This window comes from Chiloscyllium punctatum, chromosome 7 (genome assembly GCF_047496795.1).
Source record: "Chiloscyllium punctatum isolate Juve2018m chromosome 7, sChiPun1.3, whole genome shotgun sequence".
Classification (NCBI taxonomy): Eukaryota; Metazoa; Chordata; class Chondrichthyes; order Orectolobiformes; family Hemiscylliidae; genus Chiloscyllium; species Chiloscyllium punctatum.
The window spans coordinates 69,311,777-69,331,312 of NC_092745.1; the positions used below are offsets into that span (position 1 = coordinate 69,311,777).

General features: G+C 38.0%; 1 protein-coding gene across 1 annotated transcript in view; it reads left to right on the plus strand.

Moving 5' to 3' along the window:
* Nucleotides 1-9,316, plus strand: part of uhmk1 (U2AF homology motif (UHM) kinase 1) — a 34,481-nt gene extending 25,165 nt beyond the window's left edge. The window contains exon 8 of the mRNA XM_072573926.1: nucleotides 1,018-9,316. Coding sequence (XP_072430027.1) covers nucleotides 1,018-1,173 — 156 coding nt within the window. The 3' untranslated portion in view covers nucleotides 1,174-9,316. The remainder of the gene's footprint in view (nucleotides 1-1,017) is intronic.
* The last annotated feature ends 10,220 nt before the right edge of the window (nucleotides 9,317-19,536 follow it).

A 19,536-nucleotide genomic window follows, 5' to 3' on the forward strand; every position in this document is an offset into this window, starting at 1 on the left:
CAAAGAAGCAACGTTTTAAGGAGCTTGGTTTAGAGTGACTTTGAATGGAAGTCAGACTTGGATGTTACAGAAGGATGAAACTAACTTAATAGCTTTGTAGTGTGGGGTTGGAGGAGAATGGACAGGGCCTGCTAGACTGAAAAAGTAACAAATGAAGAAGTGTTCTGGAGAGTGAGTGAATAAAGAAATTTGTTGATCATAGTCAGGAAAAGCCTGGTAGGAGAAGGGAACATTTCGAGAAAGGGCAAAAATAATGTTGGACGGAATGGAAATTGAATTATTGGTTCAAAGTACAAAGACCCAGAATCTGCCATCAGTCAGAGAACACATAAGTAATAATGAATGCTACTTAAACCAGAACTGAACTCTGCTTTCAAACCTCATGGCTTAACCAATAAAAGTTGCATGGAGCCACAATTTTGGGTATGTTACAGGAAAAAACAAGGTTTTTTTTCATCAGTGTGTAGAACAGGCAGCATAGAAACAGGCCATTTAACCCAAGCAATCCACGTTCCACGAGTCTTCTCTCACCTTTCCTTATCTATCAGTATAGCTCTCGATTACTTATCTTCCTCTTTAATGCATCATATGCTATTCACCTCAGCTGCTCCACACGTGGTGAGTTCCACATTCTTGCCATTCGAGGTTTAAAAGAAGGGTTTTTCTGAAATGGTTGTACTAAAGAATGAGAATCGAGATTGGCATTACTTTGGATTGATCATACTTAGAGGTTACCTCCTTTCTTCTCCTTATCATGAGTGAAAAAATTGTGTTAGCTTGTGATTTGTGTTTTACAGCTACACTATTTACTACAAATAAACTTGAACCATCTAAGTTCATCTCAAGTTTGTCAAGGAGCAGAGAATGATATAAATGTGAATCCTCAATATTCGGTTTAAGTTTACAGCCCTTTCTTCTAAGAGGCTCTGTAGCTCCTGTCAAGACTGAGATAAACAAAACTTTTTTTAAAAAAAGTAATGTTTGACCATAATTCTCTTTCTCTTCTTTAAAAACTAGGTTTTTGTTGAATTCAGACGTGCGGCTGACTGCAAAGTGGCCCAGCAGATGCTGACCGGAAGAATGTTCGATGGCAAATTTGTTGTGGCTACGTTCTACCCGCTTTGTGCCTACAAGAGGGGATATCTGTATCATACCGTAGTTGCTGACACCTAAGTTACAACAGGGCTCACCATATTTTGCAATCACCCAGGTTCCTTTTGAAATGTTCCTTAATACAATAGTGTAAAAGGTTAAATATTTTGCTCCGTTTCCTTTTGTGTGTAAGCGAGCATCAATTTAAGCAGCTAGTTTTAGAGAAAAGGTTTACAGAGTTAGGGATTAATGCACTTAAATCTGTTGGCAAGTTATTAACAAATTCTATTTTATTACTAGAAATTATTGCAACCTGCATTTGGTTTGTAAAATGCTGAAATGACATCTTTGCTGGCAGAGCTATCAATTACGTTCTTGTTAATGGGGAGCATGCTGGTGAAAATTAAGATTACCGTATTTGAACCTAAAGAAATCACAGAACATTTTTGTAAATAGTGGGAAATATAAAAGACAAAAGTAGGTTGAATCTGATAGTGAGGTCATAAGGGTCACATTGCAAGCATTTAAGTGCTCTAGATGCAGAAAAGATGTAATTTCTTAAAGGTTTTAATGAACGTGTGTAAGTATACTCAGACGCACGCATGCAAACACCCACATACACCAGAAAAATAGCTTTTTACTGTGAGCAAGGGGGATGCAGATTTGAGTACTTTCTCTTAAAATTCTCAGTAATGCTTTAGTTGGCCTTCATATTACAGCAGCTTGAATGGTACGTGTGTGGTGCAGTGCAGATGTATTTATATTCAGGGAGATAAAAGACGTTCCTTGTACCCAAAGTTTGTGAGAAGATTTGTAGCTCGGGTGCTCGTTGTTGTGGTTCTGTTCACCGAGCTGGGACAACACAAGTTCCTTGTACCATTTCAGAACTTGAGATAGTATTACATGGATTTTCTTTTTGCCTCATCCTGCAACAGCTTTGGTACTGTTCAGTGGCTTCATGATGGACAAACTCACCATAGCAGGCCCAAACACTAATTAAAGAGCAACTTCTTCCACATCTGAATATGCTCAGATATATAGTCAGCAGTCCATATCAGCAGCAAATTGTTTAGTAATATTACTCGGGGCATAAACAGCATTTAAATCTTGACTGCAAAGTACACTTGGCTTCCTTAGACATCTTTTATATATCTCGTAATTTAGTATAAATAAAATCTAGTATTCCTAAAATAGTAGAGACCATAATCACTTTATTGCCCTCATAAATCATTCAAATGATCCAAATAAAATTCAGACGTAATTTCAGGGAAATGAGAAATAGCATACGTACTCTAGTGAGTGCCAAGCATACCAGATTTTACTGTAAAGTCAAAAATACCCAAAACCAAAAGAACTTCAATAAAAGGATTAGTCTAACATAGTTGTGACTGCATCTATCTTGTTACCATGACAATATTAAAATACATTGCATTTTGTATAAATATGTTTGGAGTTGGGAATATATCCAATCAATATTTCAAGGTTTTCCTTCATTTGACCTAGAGAGACTGTTCATATAAATTTTTATTATTATTTGAACCAATAATAATGACATACTAACCATGTCTCCAGATATTGCAATTTAAAAACAAAATTGCAGTTGTAATGTTTTCCAGTTCGATGCACATGGACCTTAAATTACCACAACAAAAGGTACAATTTTTTTAAAATAGAATTGATATGATTGTTTGATAAGTTAGCTAATGACCAAAGACTTATTGTTGTAATGGAAAAACCTTACAAGCGAAACCTAGAATCAGTTTTTGAAGTACTCCATATGACTTAAAAATACATAATGGGTATGATTCAAATTGCACAACCTGAAAGTATGTAGAAGGCAAACTCAAATCATGGCTTTCATAAAAATGAATTGGATAAGGAAAAATAAAAGTCCTGGTTATGAGGTAAGGACTGGGGGAATTGGTCCAGCTGAAATGTCATCCACCTCTGCTTTAACCACTTCAGGGTTCTCTTCTATAATTCAAAAAAGGGTTTTGGTGGCATAGTTATAAAATGCTTAAGCACTATTCAGAGATGTAATCTGAGTTTACTTCTCAGGTATGTTGAAGGCTAAATTAAAAACCTTAGGTTTTAAAGTCGTTGGTGTGCATACACCAATTTCTGTCACTTAGTTATCTCTCTAACTTCAAGGCTGCAAATAAGTGAATTGATTTATCTAGAATGTGTGCACTTCAACTCAGATTTGAAGACAAAACTGCCTGAACTTTAAATTTAATCAAATTACATTTACTAGAAGTAAATTTCAGTGTGTACTCCAAGCCTTTTAGTATTGTACGTAAGTCTGTTTATATTTTAAAACCAGAGCAGCAATCTTAATAACAAAAAAGTACCAAAGAAAACACATGGGGAACATAAACACCCAAAGTTTCGGAACATATTAATGATTCCATGTTTCCCGTGCCAAATTCGTACTTCGATGGTTTTGCCATTACTCTTCTTACTTATTCAAAATGGGTAAGGCCTCCCTCTTCCAACACCCATCATTTTAATAGATCTTTGAGTAGTTTTAGTGATTTTAATTCAAAGGAATATTGTGAACAGAACATAAATTGTCTATCTTATAGATATGAGGTATTAGTTTCTAAATTATCTTGCCAGATCACTGATAGCAAAAAAAAAGTGTTTTTAATAAAGATCTGTACCAGCTAAACATAAAACTTTGCTGTTTTCCTTGGTTGGAATTCAGAAACTACAGGATGAAATATTCTGGAATCATTGAGGTGTTTTTAAAAAAAAATTAGTTAATGAAGTTTCTTCCCATTTCCCACATATTGTATTGCAGGAAGTGTACTTTGCAGTTTTTTTGGAATGCCAATACATGGATGAGTTGCTTGTCCTTTGCCACACCTTAATGTAGGTTTAGAGTTGCCGCTTGCTTGTCTAGTTTTGAATAGGTCTACTTATTCCTCTGGAGTGTGAATTCATGCTATATATCATGCTAAATGGTTAGCCATGCCACTGTCTCTGATAACTGTCAAGCACTTTACTTGGTCCAGTTTATTCAACTCTAGATCAGACAATCCAAATGCCTTGAGGTTCAGACTAGATTCAGAGTAGCAGGCAAGAGAATAGTGGCTTTTCCATAATTTTTCAACATGTGAAATTATTGATGATAAAACTGCAGTTAAACTTCACCCATTTCCAGTAAGTAGTGTGTTGATTGTGGCCAATAGGACTCATGTGCCACATCTTCTGATTGACTGAATTAACAAACATTCTTGCTTGTGGTCTTGAGATCGGACAGACTATGACAGTCTTTTAAATATCATTGATCTGACTGGCTGCCAAATTAGTCCAACTAATATCTCCACCTTGGTTGTAAATATAATTAATTAGAAAATGAATGTGTAACATTAAATTTTGTAAAAGTATTTTCATTATTTTATAAGCAGTATTTCTGCATTTCCATTCAGTTTTGTTTTCACTTCCCTTTTATGTGGATCAGACTTAAAAATCTGATTTGCAGATCTAGTCTAAACTCCCTTGTGGTTATTTAAGTTAGTTCTGTCACACCAACATTTTAAACATCTGTAGCTGTGAAATATGGTAAATGTCACTTAAGTTCACCTGAAGCAATCCAAAATTTCCAGCTTTGTAACCAGACTTGTGGCTTACATAATCACTTTACTTTCATTTATGTTGGCCCCATGTGCTAGACCATATTTAAGAAGTCAACCACAAAAATTTGGATAGCCACTAAATTCTGTACAGTGCTGGTATACACAGTTGATAGAATACAAATAAATGCCATATTTTCCTAAAGTTATCAACCAGGTTTTGAATGTTTCAGAAAGTGCTGAAAACAATGTAAAAGTAAACCCATGAATAGTGACATTTTAACTAAGAACTTAATGTTCTGATTAGGAATGGTGCAAAACTGAAATCATAACATATTCCTGTAAACCTCTCATGGCTCCAAACCTAATGTCAAGGTCAGCAATTGTAAAAAGTATTCATTCACCACTGCGTACAGATTGCAAACTAAAGGCTGACAGAGTTAAAAAGATTATCTATTTCTGAGATTCAGAAAAGCACCATCTCCTCCTTTTGAACTGGGAGTGCTTCAGCCATATGTAAGCAAAGTGATATTATGTTGTTCTGATTAGAAGTGAAGGAGCTGTAGTGGATATCGATCTGGCTCCTTTTAGCACTGCCTATTTTGCTGCTTGCACTTTAGAGCTTTGGTCATTTTTAGAACTGCCTAATAGTGTAAACTTTTCTGCAGAGTTTTTTTTTGTGTGGATCAAAATAGTATCAACTGTATTTGATTTGAAAAACATTTTTCGGTATTCGTATATTTTTACTCCTAAATGGAGGTGAAGCTTGATATAAATACCATGCAATAACATCCCAATTTGACTATCTAGGTGCATCAGCTTTCTTCCTTTTGAGCTAAGGATTATTAGCATTTCTGCTCACTCTTTTAATGTTTCAGAGGAAAGGATTGGTTTCTCAGTAAATACCTCTTCCAGTTACACCTGTTTCATGAGGTTGATGACATTTACTCAGTCATGTCTTGCAATAACCATTAACCTGCCTGGTGAGGTAGCTTTCTTCACTTTTCAGGAATAGATCCTCCTCACAGTAAAACTTGCCATTTAAGCATGCAGTAATCACAATTTCTTTCCTGCCAAAATCTTGAGATAGTCACTTTGTAGTCACAACCTGTTTAGGTGGGCAAAACAGAGTTTGAGATGTGGCAAAGTGCAGGTTATGCAGATAGAAACCATTATTTGTGTATGGCCATCAGAGTGATACATTGCAATTTGTTATACAAAATTAATTTAGGGAATATAGTGGGATTGGTATATGCAATTTTTATAAAAACAAGTGTGAATTATTTGTGAAATTTTCTGCATGTTTTTAAGAATGCAAGGCTTGTATCTCCAAACTAAGGAAATTTGCCTCGTCATCAGTGTATTTATTTACTGAAGCTAGAGATTGCCGTGGTACTGTGCACTGATGCATGTTTTTCCAGTTTTGGTTCGTGTGCTGTCCTATGCAAAAGACTTGAGCCAAAAGAGATAAATGTGCTACCTTAAATATTTGCCACATTCCTCAATCAGTTGCATTGGGAGTGTAAAAAATTGTTTCCATGGAAGTGTTGAAGAAACAAGACTTTCTATTCATTAAACAAATGATGGAGGAAAGGGAAGAAATGAGATATTTGCACAGTGTGAATGTGTGAACAAAGTGTGTGTAGGACTGTTTCAAAAAAGAACACAATGCTATTTTGTTTGACTATTGACTTTGCTTACATGCCTGTCACTGTAAACCTGAAGACAAGGGTATCAGAACAGTACACTTATGATTTCAGTTTAAACCAATCTCCACAAAACCTTGTGATTAGAAGGGACTAAAAGCAGCTGGGCATTGAAATTCTGTCGTTCAATCTTTCTCCTACAGAAATAATTCCAATAACAATTTAAAAGCTATTACTGGGTTATCAAAATATTTTTCAATGTGTGTGGTCTGCAATGTGTCTATGCATGAAATATACAATTCTCACCAAAAGTCTTGTGACTAACAAATCATTTATTCTTGTGTACTGTTTACAGCAAGTTTGTCTGAGGTGCTGTGCTTCTTGCACAAGCAAATGTTTCCAGTTAAAGTTTAAACAATCCTATCTACAATCAGACAAGGCTTACATTTCAGACCATGGTATTCAGAAACTGTTCGTACCAGCTTAATAAGGCTCAAACCTCTAATATTTGATGTTTTTGTGCAACATCTGTATGTCCCTGGGTGTTGATACAGAGGTTGTGGAACGAGTTTATTTGTAAAGTGGAAAAATAACTGGTAGTTTATGGAGCCAGTCGAATTCTTGTATTAATGCATTCTATAATCAAGATGATTGTAAACTTCCATATACTGATCAGTGAAATGTAATTCCTCGATATAATGTATTTTAATTGGGAGTTAATTTGTCTTAGAGATTTGGATTAAATTCTCACAAAAAGGAAGCATGTTATGTTTTGCTGATATGTGTCTGGATTTATGTTATCCTGTAACACCAAAGAGTAAAAGTGCCCCTAGCTTTTATATCAGAAGCCACATGGTCAAACTGGTGCCAAGGCAGCTTCTGTGGAAGCCACAGCAGGCTGCATTTGTTTGAAATCTGATTGTATGTCAGAGGTCCAGGAAATTGGATGATTGCACAAATAATTGTTTCTCATTCCAAAATGACCAGTGCAGCAGTTGTTATAAACTGGCCTCATGCTTTGAAATACTTAATTTGCTTCAGTCCTGTGCATCACTACTTGACTCAACTATTTCTGCTGCTGCGTTAGATTTTAATCAGTCATTTTTGTTCTCAGGAAACTATTGGAAACGTAGGCAAGGTGTTTGTATTATTATTCCGTTTTCCAAGATGATGCATTGGATTTATGTAATTCAATAACTTGCTTTTAAAAAGTGTCTGTTTGTTTAATGCATTGCCAGGCACACTCACTGCTTATCTTTATGAAATTTGTGTTATCAAAATAGATTGCTCAACCGTAGTTAAGTCCATTCATTATCATTGGATATTCAATAAATTGTTTTTTCCTAATAGAGCGCAGCTATATATTGCATAATTGTATTGAAGTTCCTGTTTTAAAAAGTTTATAAAAATGTAACATTGTCCTGTGGCTGAATCAGACTAAGCTGATGGATATAGAGCCATTTATGTATGCTGGTGTCATTATAAAATACTGCTGAGTGCTGATTGTGACAATTCTTTTTCTAGTACTTTGAATAACTACTGTGAATATTTGTAAACTATCTGTAAGTGGTCAAGCTGCAATTTATGTAAACTTTGGCAAACAACACAATTATTAAGATTTCAGCATTCATCCTGGGCATTTCATTAGGATTGAGTGTTAAAAGTTACTGCACTGAACAACTAAGTACTATATAGATGCATGTTTCTTGCACTTTTGTGCCATGTTATGAGGCCAAAATCTATTGCAGATCTTTCCTGCATTTAAGGAATGTGGAGAATGTTTAGAAGGGAAGAGCACAAAATACCAATGTGAAAACAAAGGGGAAAGAACAGTGAATACTGAACGATATTGTTGAGGTGTTGTAAACCGTAAAATTGCAGTTGTTTTCCAAGCAGTTTTATTGCGAGTTCTAGTTTTGTTTGCATGTTTGTTTATTGGTACAACTAATTGTCTTCCACAGAAACTGTAATAGTACCTGATTAGCTTGGAAAGTGTTGCTCACATCCAATGTCTATCTTGTTTTAAAAAAACATTGCTGTAGAGTGAGATTTTCCAGACTAAAAATACTAAACAAAGGAGGACCAGTCCAAATTTGTCTTATTGCTTTTGCAATTAGGGCTATTTTGTTACTACTAATTACAGGGACGGGATAACCTCTGATTAGTTCTGCGCCAGTTGCCACTTTTCAGTAATGCAAAATTGATGCTGAAACTGGACTTCAGAGGGAATGGTGTAGCACTCTTACTTTTCAGCAGGCTTATAATTTGGGTTTGACTTGATTGTATTACGATTTCTTAACCTTGAGCAAAGAGGTTTAAGTCACATCAAAAGTAGACGAGCACTTGATCGTTTTGAGTACAAAAATGCTCAGTTATTTTATTGCTGTGTGAATTAAACAAGGAAATGTAAACCTACTAGAAAGATGCATTCAAAAGGAAGAAAAAAGTTACCTTAATGACTAGTGATTCTGGTCAACTTCAGAACTATTAGTTCTCAACATGGATTTAATTTTATCTCCAACAACTTGTCTCTCAACACAACTTATTAATGTGCATAAATTTTTGCTGGTTTAGCTTAGTCATTCCTCTTTTTAAAATCAAGTGCTGAAAATGTTTTAGAAATTTTACAAGTGTTGCAGCAAATGAGGAAATGAAACTCATCCATTTTAAATATACCTTTTATTGTATGGTGAAAACGTTAAAATGTAGACAATAGAAGATGCAGTACTGCTAGACCATTTCTACAACCCAACATGCATCTAGTAAAAAAGTGTCCGTCCAAATCCAGAATACTGTAAAGCAGCTTTAATGCGCTGGGGACTAAACAGTACTGCATCTTATATTATGCAAGGATTTAGATGTGTGAAATACTTTTGTCATCTTGGTCATTCTGCTTGGTGTCTCTTGAAAGGCATGCTACGATGTCTTGTAGCATTTATCTCCTTTTGGTAAAATACTGCCTTATGCTTTAGTGACAATAAACAAAACTACTTGAACAAATTATCCTGTGTTTTTGTAAAGATTATAAAAGTTAATTTCTTAAGTATTACATGTTAAATATTTAATCTAGAATACAGAATGATGACTTCAATATTAGCATAAGCATGAATGTAAAGACACAAATAATCACACCAGTTACCCCTATCTTTGATTCATTGCTGTACCACAAACAAAAACAGAGATTAATAAAAGGAGTCAGGAGCAGGACCCTGGATAATAGGTTTCCAGCAAATCGAGAAATACCTTGTCCAAGTTATGCAACAATGATTAGTTTTGCAGTTTCTAAAAAAGAAGACCTTTTTTAAAAAATAATTCACATTCTTAGATGTCTCTGGTGGAAATGTATCAACTGCAGTTTGTTTCCATTCTCTCTCTTTATTCAGATAATGAATAAAATTGTGTCCAACTGTAGAAGCCATAATTTAGAAGGATGTGAAGTGTGCAGCTAAACTGTACTAGTTTAGTTTCGGCAATGAGCATCATCAATTCTATGGAAAATGGGAGAAGCTAAGATTGTTTTTGGAAACAGATGAGGTTTTTTTGGGGTGGGGGGGGGGGTGAAATCTAATTATGAAGGATTTTGATAAGGTAAATTAGAAGCTAATTCCACTGCTAGGAGAATTGGTAATCCAAGGACTAAAAAGAACCTGAGGGAAGATAGATTTTTTTTTTCTGGACAGTGAATAATCATCTGGTATGCTTTACCTAAGAAAAACAGTGGAAGCTAATCAATAGAAACTTGAAGGTAATTACTGAATTTACCACTTCAAAAATTTATCTAGAGTTAAGGGAAATGTTCAGAGAATATAGACTAAATTAAAGGCTCCTCAGAGCCAGCATTGAGCTGTATAATTTGAGGAGCTGTGAACACAAGGTTCAGAACATAAGCTGGATAACAGACTATTTTAAGTACGAAAAATAAGCTGGCATAGTGTTCCAGTTTTAAGAAGCAAATACCATGGTAGTATTATCTTTAAAAAGTTGCTTTGTTCTTTAAAAGAAATTGTGGATGGAAGATTGTTAGTTCAAGAATTAATCTAAAGCCTACTGAAAAGATTTTGGAAGAAAAGATTTTTAAAAACTACAAGTGTTCCTCTGCTAATCTCTTTGTATTTGATTGCTACCTGATCATATTGCTTGGGATTGCGTGAACAACTGCAAGATGTCAGACTAATTGCACATTTAAAAAAGATTAACACCACTCAAGTATAACAGTGCAGTTGATAATCTGGGCACAAATAGAAGTAAATCTGCATAACTCAAATTGTTATAGACAGAAAAGATATGCAGTTATTTGCCTTTCTCTCAAGTGACTGCAACAAGTGTTTGTACTTTAAAGATACAAGACTACTGATTTAAATTTACAAAAGAACCCGAGTTTTTTTGGCATCATGGTAGCCCACACTAAAACAGCTGCTATATAGACAATAAGCAAAACTAATGTCATTTACAAAATACTGTGCAAGAACTGTAACAAACAGGAAGAAAACTAGCCACCAGGATACATGAACATCAGAAAACTACAAAAAGACATCACTAGTATCTTTACATGCAGAAGAGGAAGGACACCACTTCAACTGGGACAACACATCCATCCTAGGACAAGTCAAACAGAGACCGTACGAGAATTCCTAGAAGCATAGCATTCCAACTGAAACTCTATCAACAAACACATTGACTTGGATCCCATTTACCACCCCCTGAGAAAAAGAACAGGAAATAATGTCACCAATCCAAGGAAACTGAAGCACAAAAAAAAGTGGGCCATACCAGTAGTGCTTCATTCAGAGGCTCACTAGTATGGTGACAAAACATCTGAAAATGAACCTTCCAGCTCAGCAAGCAAACCTACATCCATTAAATCAAAATAATTAAGACTTTATCACAGCACCTGAAATGTAAAGATAACAACATCACCACACTCCTCATCCACACAATTTAATGAATCTATGCAAGTAGCATCCATGTAGAGTTATAGAAAGTCACTTCTATTGGCTGACTGCAAAGATTACCCCTTGATTCATAGAATCCCCAGTGTGGAAGCAGGCCATTTCGCCAGTGAGTCCACACTGACCCCCTGTAAAGCATCCCACTCTATCTCTGTAACCCTACAATTCCCATGGCTAATCCATCTAGCCTACACATCCCAGGAATCAATGGGTAATTTAGCATAACCAGTCCACGTAAGCTACACATCTTTGGACTGTGGGAGAAAACTGGAGCACCCATTTCTTTACCTGATATGATTGTTAGGCTAGACTCTCTTCTCTGTGGGCTGTATTTTCTCCCAGATAAACCAACTTGGACTGCTCAAGAAATGTTTTTATATAGTGTTTCTTAGCAGAAAGTTTCATTTGCAATATCAGAGTCATAGCGATCTAAACTCTAGAAAAAAAGTCCTCCATCCCATCATATCTGCACAGGTCAAAAAACAGCCACCTAACTGTTCTAATTCTATTTTCTAGAACTTCACCAGCATTGTATGCCCCGTCATTGTAAGTGTTCATCTAAATAACTACTATGTTATGCAGGTTTCTGCCTGTAGGGATAGGGTAGATGCAGAGTTCCAGATTCCTGCCACCCTCTGGGTGAAAATGTTTTTCCCCAAGTCTCCTCTAAATGTTCTGCCCTTACCTTAAAATGTATGCCTCTTGGTGATTGCTCCCTCCCTCAAGGGAAATGTTCCTTCCTATCTCCCCTATTTATGCCCTTCATCTCAGTCATGTCCTTCTCAATCTCCTCTACTCAAAAGAGAACGATCCCAGTCTGCCCAATCTCTCTTCAAAACTGAAACAGAACCAGAGAACTACCTGGCAAATCTCGTTTGTACCCTCTCCAGTGCTGGCATATCCCTCCCATAATGTGGATTCCAGAACTGCACACAATACTTGAACTGCAGCCTAACTAATGATTTATAAAGCTCTTGCACTTAAACTGTATACCTCAACTAATAAAGGCAAGTATACCATATGCTGCCTTGACCACTTTATCTACCTCTCCTGCTACCTTAAGGAACCGATCGACAAGCAACCAAGGTCCCTCTGATCCTCTGTGCTTCCCAGAGTTCTACTGTTCATCATGTGCTCCCTTGTCTCGATTGTCCTGCCAAAGTGCTTTACCTCACATTTATCCAGATTGACTTCCATTTGCCACTGATCAGCCCAACAGATCAGTCCATTTATATCTGAGTGTAATCCAAAGCTATCCTTACTTTTTACCCATCAGTTTTTGCATCATCTGCAAACTTACTGATCAACCTCCTGGATTCATGTATAAATAGTTTATATAAATCATGAACAGGAAGGGACTCACACTGGATACAGGAAAATATCCCTCAACCATTCTTCTGGCTCCTGATTGTCAGCCAATTGTGGATTTAAGTTGCGAAATTTCTTTGAAGTCAATAGGCTCTTACTTTTGCTATCAGTCTCTTATGCAGAACCTTATTCAAAACATTGCTGAAGTCCAAGGAGACTACATCATTGTTCTCATCTATATACCTGGTCATCTCTGAAAACAAATTGGCCAGATATGACCTCCAGTTACTTCATAGCATGCTGACTGTTCTCGATTAATCTTTGCCTCTCCAAATACAGATTAATTTTATCCCTCAGAATTGTTTCCAATAGTTACCATATCACCAAAGGTTAGGCTTACTGGCCTGTTACCATGATGTTTTCCATTGTTCACATAATGATTTGATGCCACTGTTTTGTGCTGTGCCCCTGATCCTAGGCTTCAATTCACCCTGTTTTTAAAAAACACCTTACATGCTGTGGGCCAAAACATTGCCAAATTCCCTGAACTATGTTCTCACTTGGGCTGTATCTTACTCTGAATGGGATCTCTCCTGACCACGGAAACCTTACTTCTACACTCTATAGTTTTATTACTAGTCATAGATATGTACAACATGGAAACAGACCCTTCGGTCCAACCTGTCCATGCTGACCAGATATCCCAATCCAATCTAGTCCCACCTGCCAGCACCCGGCCGATATCCCTCCAAACCTATCCTATTCATATACCTATCCAAATGCCTCTTAAATGTTGCAATTGTACCAGCCTCCACCACATCCTCTGGCAGCTCATTCCATACACGTACTACCCTCTGCGTGAAAAAGTTGCCCCTTAGGTCTCTTTTACATCTTTCCCCTCTCACCCTAAACCTATGCCCTCTAGTTCTGGACTCCATGACCCCAGGGTCTATTTATCCTATCCATGCCCCTCATAATTTTGTAAACCTCCAGAAGGTCATCCCTCAGCCTCTGACACTTCAGGGAAAACAGCCCTAGCCTGTTCAGCCTCTCCCTGTAGCTCAGATCCTCCAACCCTGGAAACATCCTTGTAAATGTTTTCTGAATGCTTTTAAGATTTACAACATTTTTCCGATAGGAAGGAGACCAGAATTGCACGCAATATTCAACAGTGGCCTAACCAATGTCCTGTACAGCTGCAACATGACCTCCCGACTCCTGTACTCAATACTCTGACCAATAAAGGAAAGCATACCAAACGCCGCCTTCACTATCCTATCCACCTGCAACTCCACTTTCAAGGAGCTATGCTTTTGCACTCCAAGGTCTCTTTGTTCAGCAACACTCACCAGGACCTTACCATTAAGTGTATAAGTCCTGCTAAGATTTGCTTTCCCAAAATGCATCTCACATTTATCTAAATTAAACTCTATCTGCCACTCCTCAGCCCATCTGGTCCAGATCCTGTTGTAATCTGAGGTAACCCTCTTCGCTGTCCACTACATCTCCAATTTTGGTGTCATCTGCAAACTTACTAACTGTACCTCTTATGCTTGCATCCAAATCATTTATGTAAATGACAAAAAGTAGAGGGCCCAGCACCGATCCTTGTGGCACTCCACTGGTCACAGGCCTCCAGTCTGAAAAACAACCCTCCATCACCACCACCACCCTCTGTCTTCTACCTTTAGATACAGAACTGGCTCAAATGGCTAGTTCTCCCTGCATTCCATGAGATCTTACCTTGCTAACCAGTCTCCCATGGGGAACCTTGTCGAACGTCTTACTGAAGTCCATATAGATCACATCTATTGCTCTGCCCTCATTAATCGTCTGTTACTTCTTCAAAAAAACTCAATCAAGTTTGTGAGACGATTTCCCACGCACAAAGCCATCCCGTAGTCTATAGTCGTCTTTGATTTTAAAGAAATCAGGTGGACCTAATTAAGTTAACAATTAAAATTTAACATTTAGATGAGTTCAATTAAAAACTTGTAATTGTACTTGTAATTTGAGGTGGTGTGAACTGGGATTTGTAGTTATTGCTGCCACCTATCCATTATTCCCTAGCTTCTAGTTGAACACCACTTGTAAATATAAAGTTGTGGAAAATCTGTTACATATCCAAATTTGTGAATAATGTCTTAAGAAAATCAAAGTGCTGAATTTAAAGTATCAGACTTCATGATAGATATCACAACTATGCGAAATGATGTTGTAGAAAAGTAAATATGCACATTTTAAAAAGAGTAAATGAAAGTGATCTGAAAATTAAACCTTATAACAAAATTTTCAAAATTCACGGACATTAATGTCAAATAACTGCTTTCCCACAATATATGCAGGGATTTAACTAACTGGATTTTCTAATATTAGATTTCCTTGTATTGTACTGTGAACCAACTAAAGCAATCAACCAAAATTCCAAAATGATATGTAAGACAATTGTTTTGAATATATTAGTTAATACATACTACACATTTATTGTACAAAATTAAACCTGTGTGTGTCATGGTTGAATAAGAGAACATTGCAGAAAAGTGTAAGTACATTTTAATGTAGCAAATTCCATCAGTTACACATCTAACTATTAATTTTGAATCACTGTAGTATCTTTGGAGGGCAGTTCCATTTTAATTCAGCTATCCAAGTCCATCCTGTAATCACCACATTACAGGTTCAAATTATTTTGCAGAGAGGTAATGGCCTGGTGATATTATCTAATAACCCAGAGACCCAGGCAATATAGCTGTAGAGATAATGGAGGCATTGTTGGTGACCTTTCAGGAGTTACAGGAGTCAAGGAGGGTCCCAGAGGACTGAATATCACTAATGTAAAACCGCCTTCTTCCCCCCACCCCCCATCCCCCACCACCACTTAAGCAATATTTCAGATCACTCAGCAAATACTTATTCCAATCAAAAAGATGGACTCAATGAGAATTTTGAACCATCCAGCCTGTGGAACTTGTTACCACAGAAAGCAGTCAAGGCTATAACACTGTATGATTGCAAGTAGGCATTTGCATTAACCATATCATCTGCTGACATTTCCGCCACCTCCAAACTGACCCCACCACCAGGGATATATTTCCCTCCCCACCCTTTCTGCCATCCGCAAAGACCGTTCCCTCCATGATTACCTAGTCAGGTCCACACCCCCCAACAACCCACCCTCCCATCCTGGCACCCTCCCCTGCCACCACAGGAATTGCAAAACCTGCACCCACACCTCCTCCCTCACCTCCATCCAAGGCCCCAAAGGAGCCTTCCACATCCATCAAAGTTTTACCTGCACATTCACCAATGTCATTTATTGTATCTGTTGCTCCCGATGCGGTCTCCTCTACATTGGGGAGACTGGACGCCTCCTCACAGAGCGCTTCAGGAAACATTTCTGGGACACCCACACCAATCAACCCCACCACCCCGTGGCCCAACATTTCAACTCCCCCTCCCACTCTGCTGAGGACATGCAGGTCCTGGGCCTTCTTCACCGCCACTCCCTCACCACCCGACGCCTGGAGGAGGAATGCCTCATCTTCTGCCTCAGAACACCTCAACCCCAGGGCATCAATGTGGACTTCAACAGTTTCCTCATTTCCCCTCCCCCCACCTTACCTCAGTTCCAACCTTCCAGCTCTGCAACATCCTCATGACCTGTCCTACCTGCTATCTCCCTCCCCCCTGACCTATCACCTCCACCCCCACCCCCATTCACCTTCTCCCCAGCATTCACCCCCATTTATTTCTCCACCCTTGAGGCTTCCTGCCTCTATTCCTGATGAAGGGCTTTTTCCTGCTCCTCGGATGCTGCCTGACCTGCTGTGCTTTTCCAGCACCACTGTGATCTAAACATTGGATATTTCACTTGGGGCTAAAGGGATCAAATGATACAGGGAAAAAGCAGGAACAGGCAATTAAGTTGGATTGTCAACCATGACCGAAAGGCTGAATGGCCTTTCCTGCTCCTAGCTTCTATGACCCATGGAGGATTTAAGTTGGAAATTAATAATGGGGAAACAAGAAAAAAACTGATAAATCAATATTTTGAAATGGTCTTCACAATGGAAGATACATATAAACATTCTAAAGATAAGCTAGTTGCTAATGGGAGGAACGTTCTTGTAATAGTCCCTATGTGAGGGACAATATATTTGACAAACTAATGAGGCTATAGGCAGGCAAGTCTCCAGCTCCCTGTGATCTACAACCAAGGACTTTAAAGAAAGTGGTTACACAAATAGAGGAGCTATTGGTTGAAATATTCCCAAAATAACTGGATTTCAGGAGTGTTCCAGCAGATTGGAAAACTGCGAAAGTCATATCGCTGTTCAAGAGGGAAGGGAAGCAGAAATTTAGAAACGATAGACCAGTTAACCTAACATTTATCATTGGGGAAAATACGAGAGTCCATTGTTAAAGGAAGAAAGAGTAGGACAATTAGAAAAAGCTAATACAATCAAACAGAGTCAACATGGTTTTGTTAAAGGGAAATCTTCTTTGACAAAGTTGAGAAGTCTCTGAGGATAGAACAAACAGGGTTGTTAGAGGGGAATTGGTAGATGTTGTATACTTGGACTTTCAGAAGCCATTTGATAAGGTGCATTATAAAAGGTTACTGTATAAGATAGGAGCTCCCAGTATTGGGGGTTGGAAGATTGGTTAACAAGAGAGAGTCAGGACTAATGGATCTTTGCAGATAGGAAAGATTTGATTATTAGAATTCCGTAAGGGTCAGTCTAAGGCCTCAATTATTTACTACCTATGTTAAATGATTTCAAGGAGGGGGCTGTGTAATGTTCCAAATTTTCTAATGGTAAAAATGTAATCGGAGGACATGTTGTGATGAGGACATGAGGAATCTGTAAGGGGTTTTAGATAAACTGAGTGAATGAGCAAAAGTTGGCAGATGGAGGTTAATATAGAAAAGTGTTAGGTCACACAGTTTGGTAGGATGTATCAAAAGGCAGACTATTATTTAAACAGAGAGAGAGCAAGACTCCAAATAAAGTGCCACACAGAGGAATCTGAGTGTTCTTGTGCATGAAACACTGAAGTAAGCATACAGGTGCAGCAAGTATCTAAGAAAGCCAATAGAATTTTGGATTTTATTGCCAGGGGTTGGAGTTTATTAAGAAGGAAGGCTTGTAACAGTTGTACAGCATGTTGGTGAGGCTGCACCTCGAGTGTTGTATGCAGTTTTTGGATGAAATGAAACATACTGACATTGGAGGTAGTTCAAAGAGATTTACTGAGCTGATCCCTGATTGAAGAGGTTGACTTACCAAGAACAGGCAAATTCTTTATTTGTTAGAGTTTAGAAGAATGAGCGGTGATCTTATTGAACACGACACAGGGCTTGACAGGGAAGATATTGAGACAATGTTTCCACTAGTGGGGGATTCTTCAACTAGGATTCTTCAGTTACAGAACAAGGGGATTGTCATTTAAAACTGAAACACAAAAGAATTTCTTCTGGAAGTCAATGTCAGGACTTCTTTACCGAAGAGCATATTGGAAGATAGAACACAAAGTACTTTCAAATATCAACCTACCTCCTTTTAAATATCAGCGAGTTGATCACCACGCGGTTGAGACCTGGAGCAGACCAACAAGGTTGTTGAATGGCTGGGCAGACTTGACGGGGATTGAATTATCCACTCCTGCTCTTATTTTAGATATTACAGCCTTGGTTCAAACCTGGACAAAAGAGCTGAATTCCAGAGGTGAAGTAAGAGTGACAGCCCTTAAGCCACATTTGATTAAGTTTGGCATCAAGGAGCCCTATAAGAACTGGAATCAATGGGAATCAAGGGAAAATGGAGTCATACCTGGCACAAAGAAAGATGGTTGTGGTTGTTGGAGGTCAGTTATCAAAGCTCCAGACTTCTTCATGGGGAGTGTCTGAGGCTTAGAACATCTTCAAATGCTTCAGCAATACATTGCCTCCTGACTCCCCAAAGCCTGTCCACTATCCATAAAGAACAAGTCATGCCTGGATGAGCACATCTCCATCAAGAAGCTTTTCACCATCAATGCAGCACACTTGAATGTTCCCAAATCCGCAATCATGCACTCTCTCCATCACTGATGCTCAACAGCAGTAGCAGCATATCTCAGTTACAAGATGCAATGCAGAAATTTACCAAGCCTCTTTAGACAGCACCTTCCAAATCCATTGAAAACATCTAGAAGGAAAAGAGCAGCAGAGACATGGGAATAGCACCACTTGCAAGATCCCATCCAAACCACTCACCATCCTGACCTGGAAATAGATCACTGTTCCTTCATTGTTACTGGGTCAAAATCCTAGAATTTCCTCCCTCAGGGCATTATGGGTCGACCTCCAGCACATACACTGCAATGGTTCAAGAAGGCAGCTTAATTTTTTAAGGGCAAGTACAGATGGACAATAAATGTTTTCCCAGCCAGCTCCATCCCCCAAGTGAATTTTTAAAATTCAGGTTTCGTCTCTACCATTTTGCCTAGACATCCATTTTAATTGCTGACCTGGACCAGTGAAGGCCATTCAGATATCAGTCTTAACATGACCCTTTATCGTTGTGAACCCATGTCCTCATCACCTTGCCATTACCCATTGCAGCAGTTAAACAACAGGGCAATTAGGCATTAACAATAAACAGTGGCCTTGCCAACAATGCTTGCAACAAATGTCATAGTCATAAAAGTATGGAGCATCTGAAACTCTCTTCTGCTCTTCACCCTATGCAGGACTTTTTTCCTTTATATTGTTTCTACAATTGCCCCTTCCCCAACCCCTTTTCAGTAGCAAGAAACTCAATATTCTTCTTTCACATTGTATTCATCTCAAAACATTTAACTGTTTTTCTCTCCACAGATGCTGCCAATCCTGAGTATTTCTGATTCATTGCTATAAAAGCAATGTATTGGTTGATTGAGTATTCTTACATGCAAATATCACTTGTTGAACTGTTATGA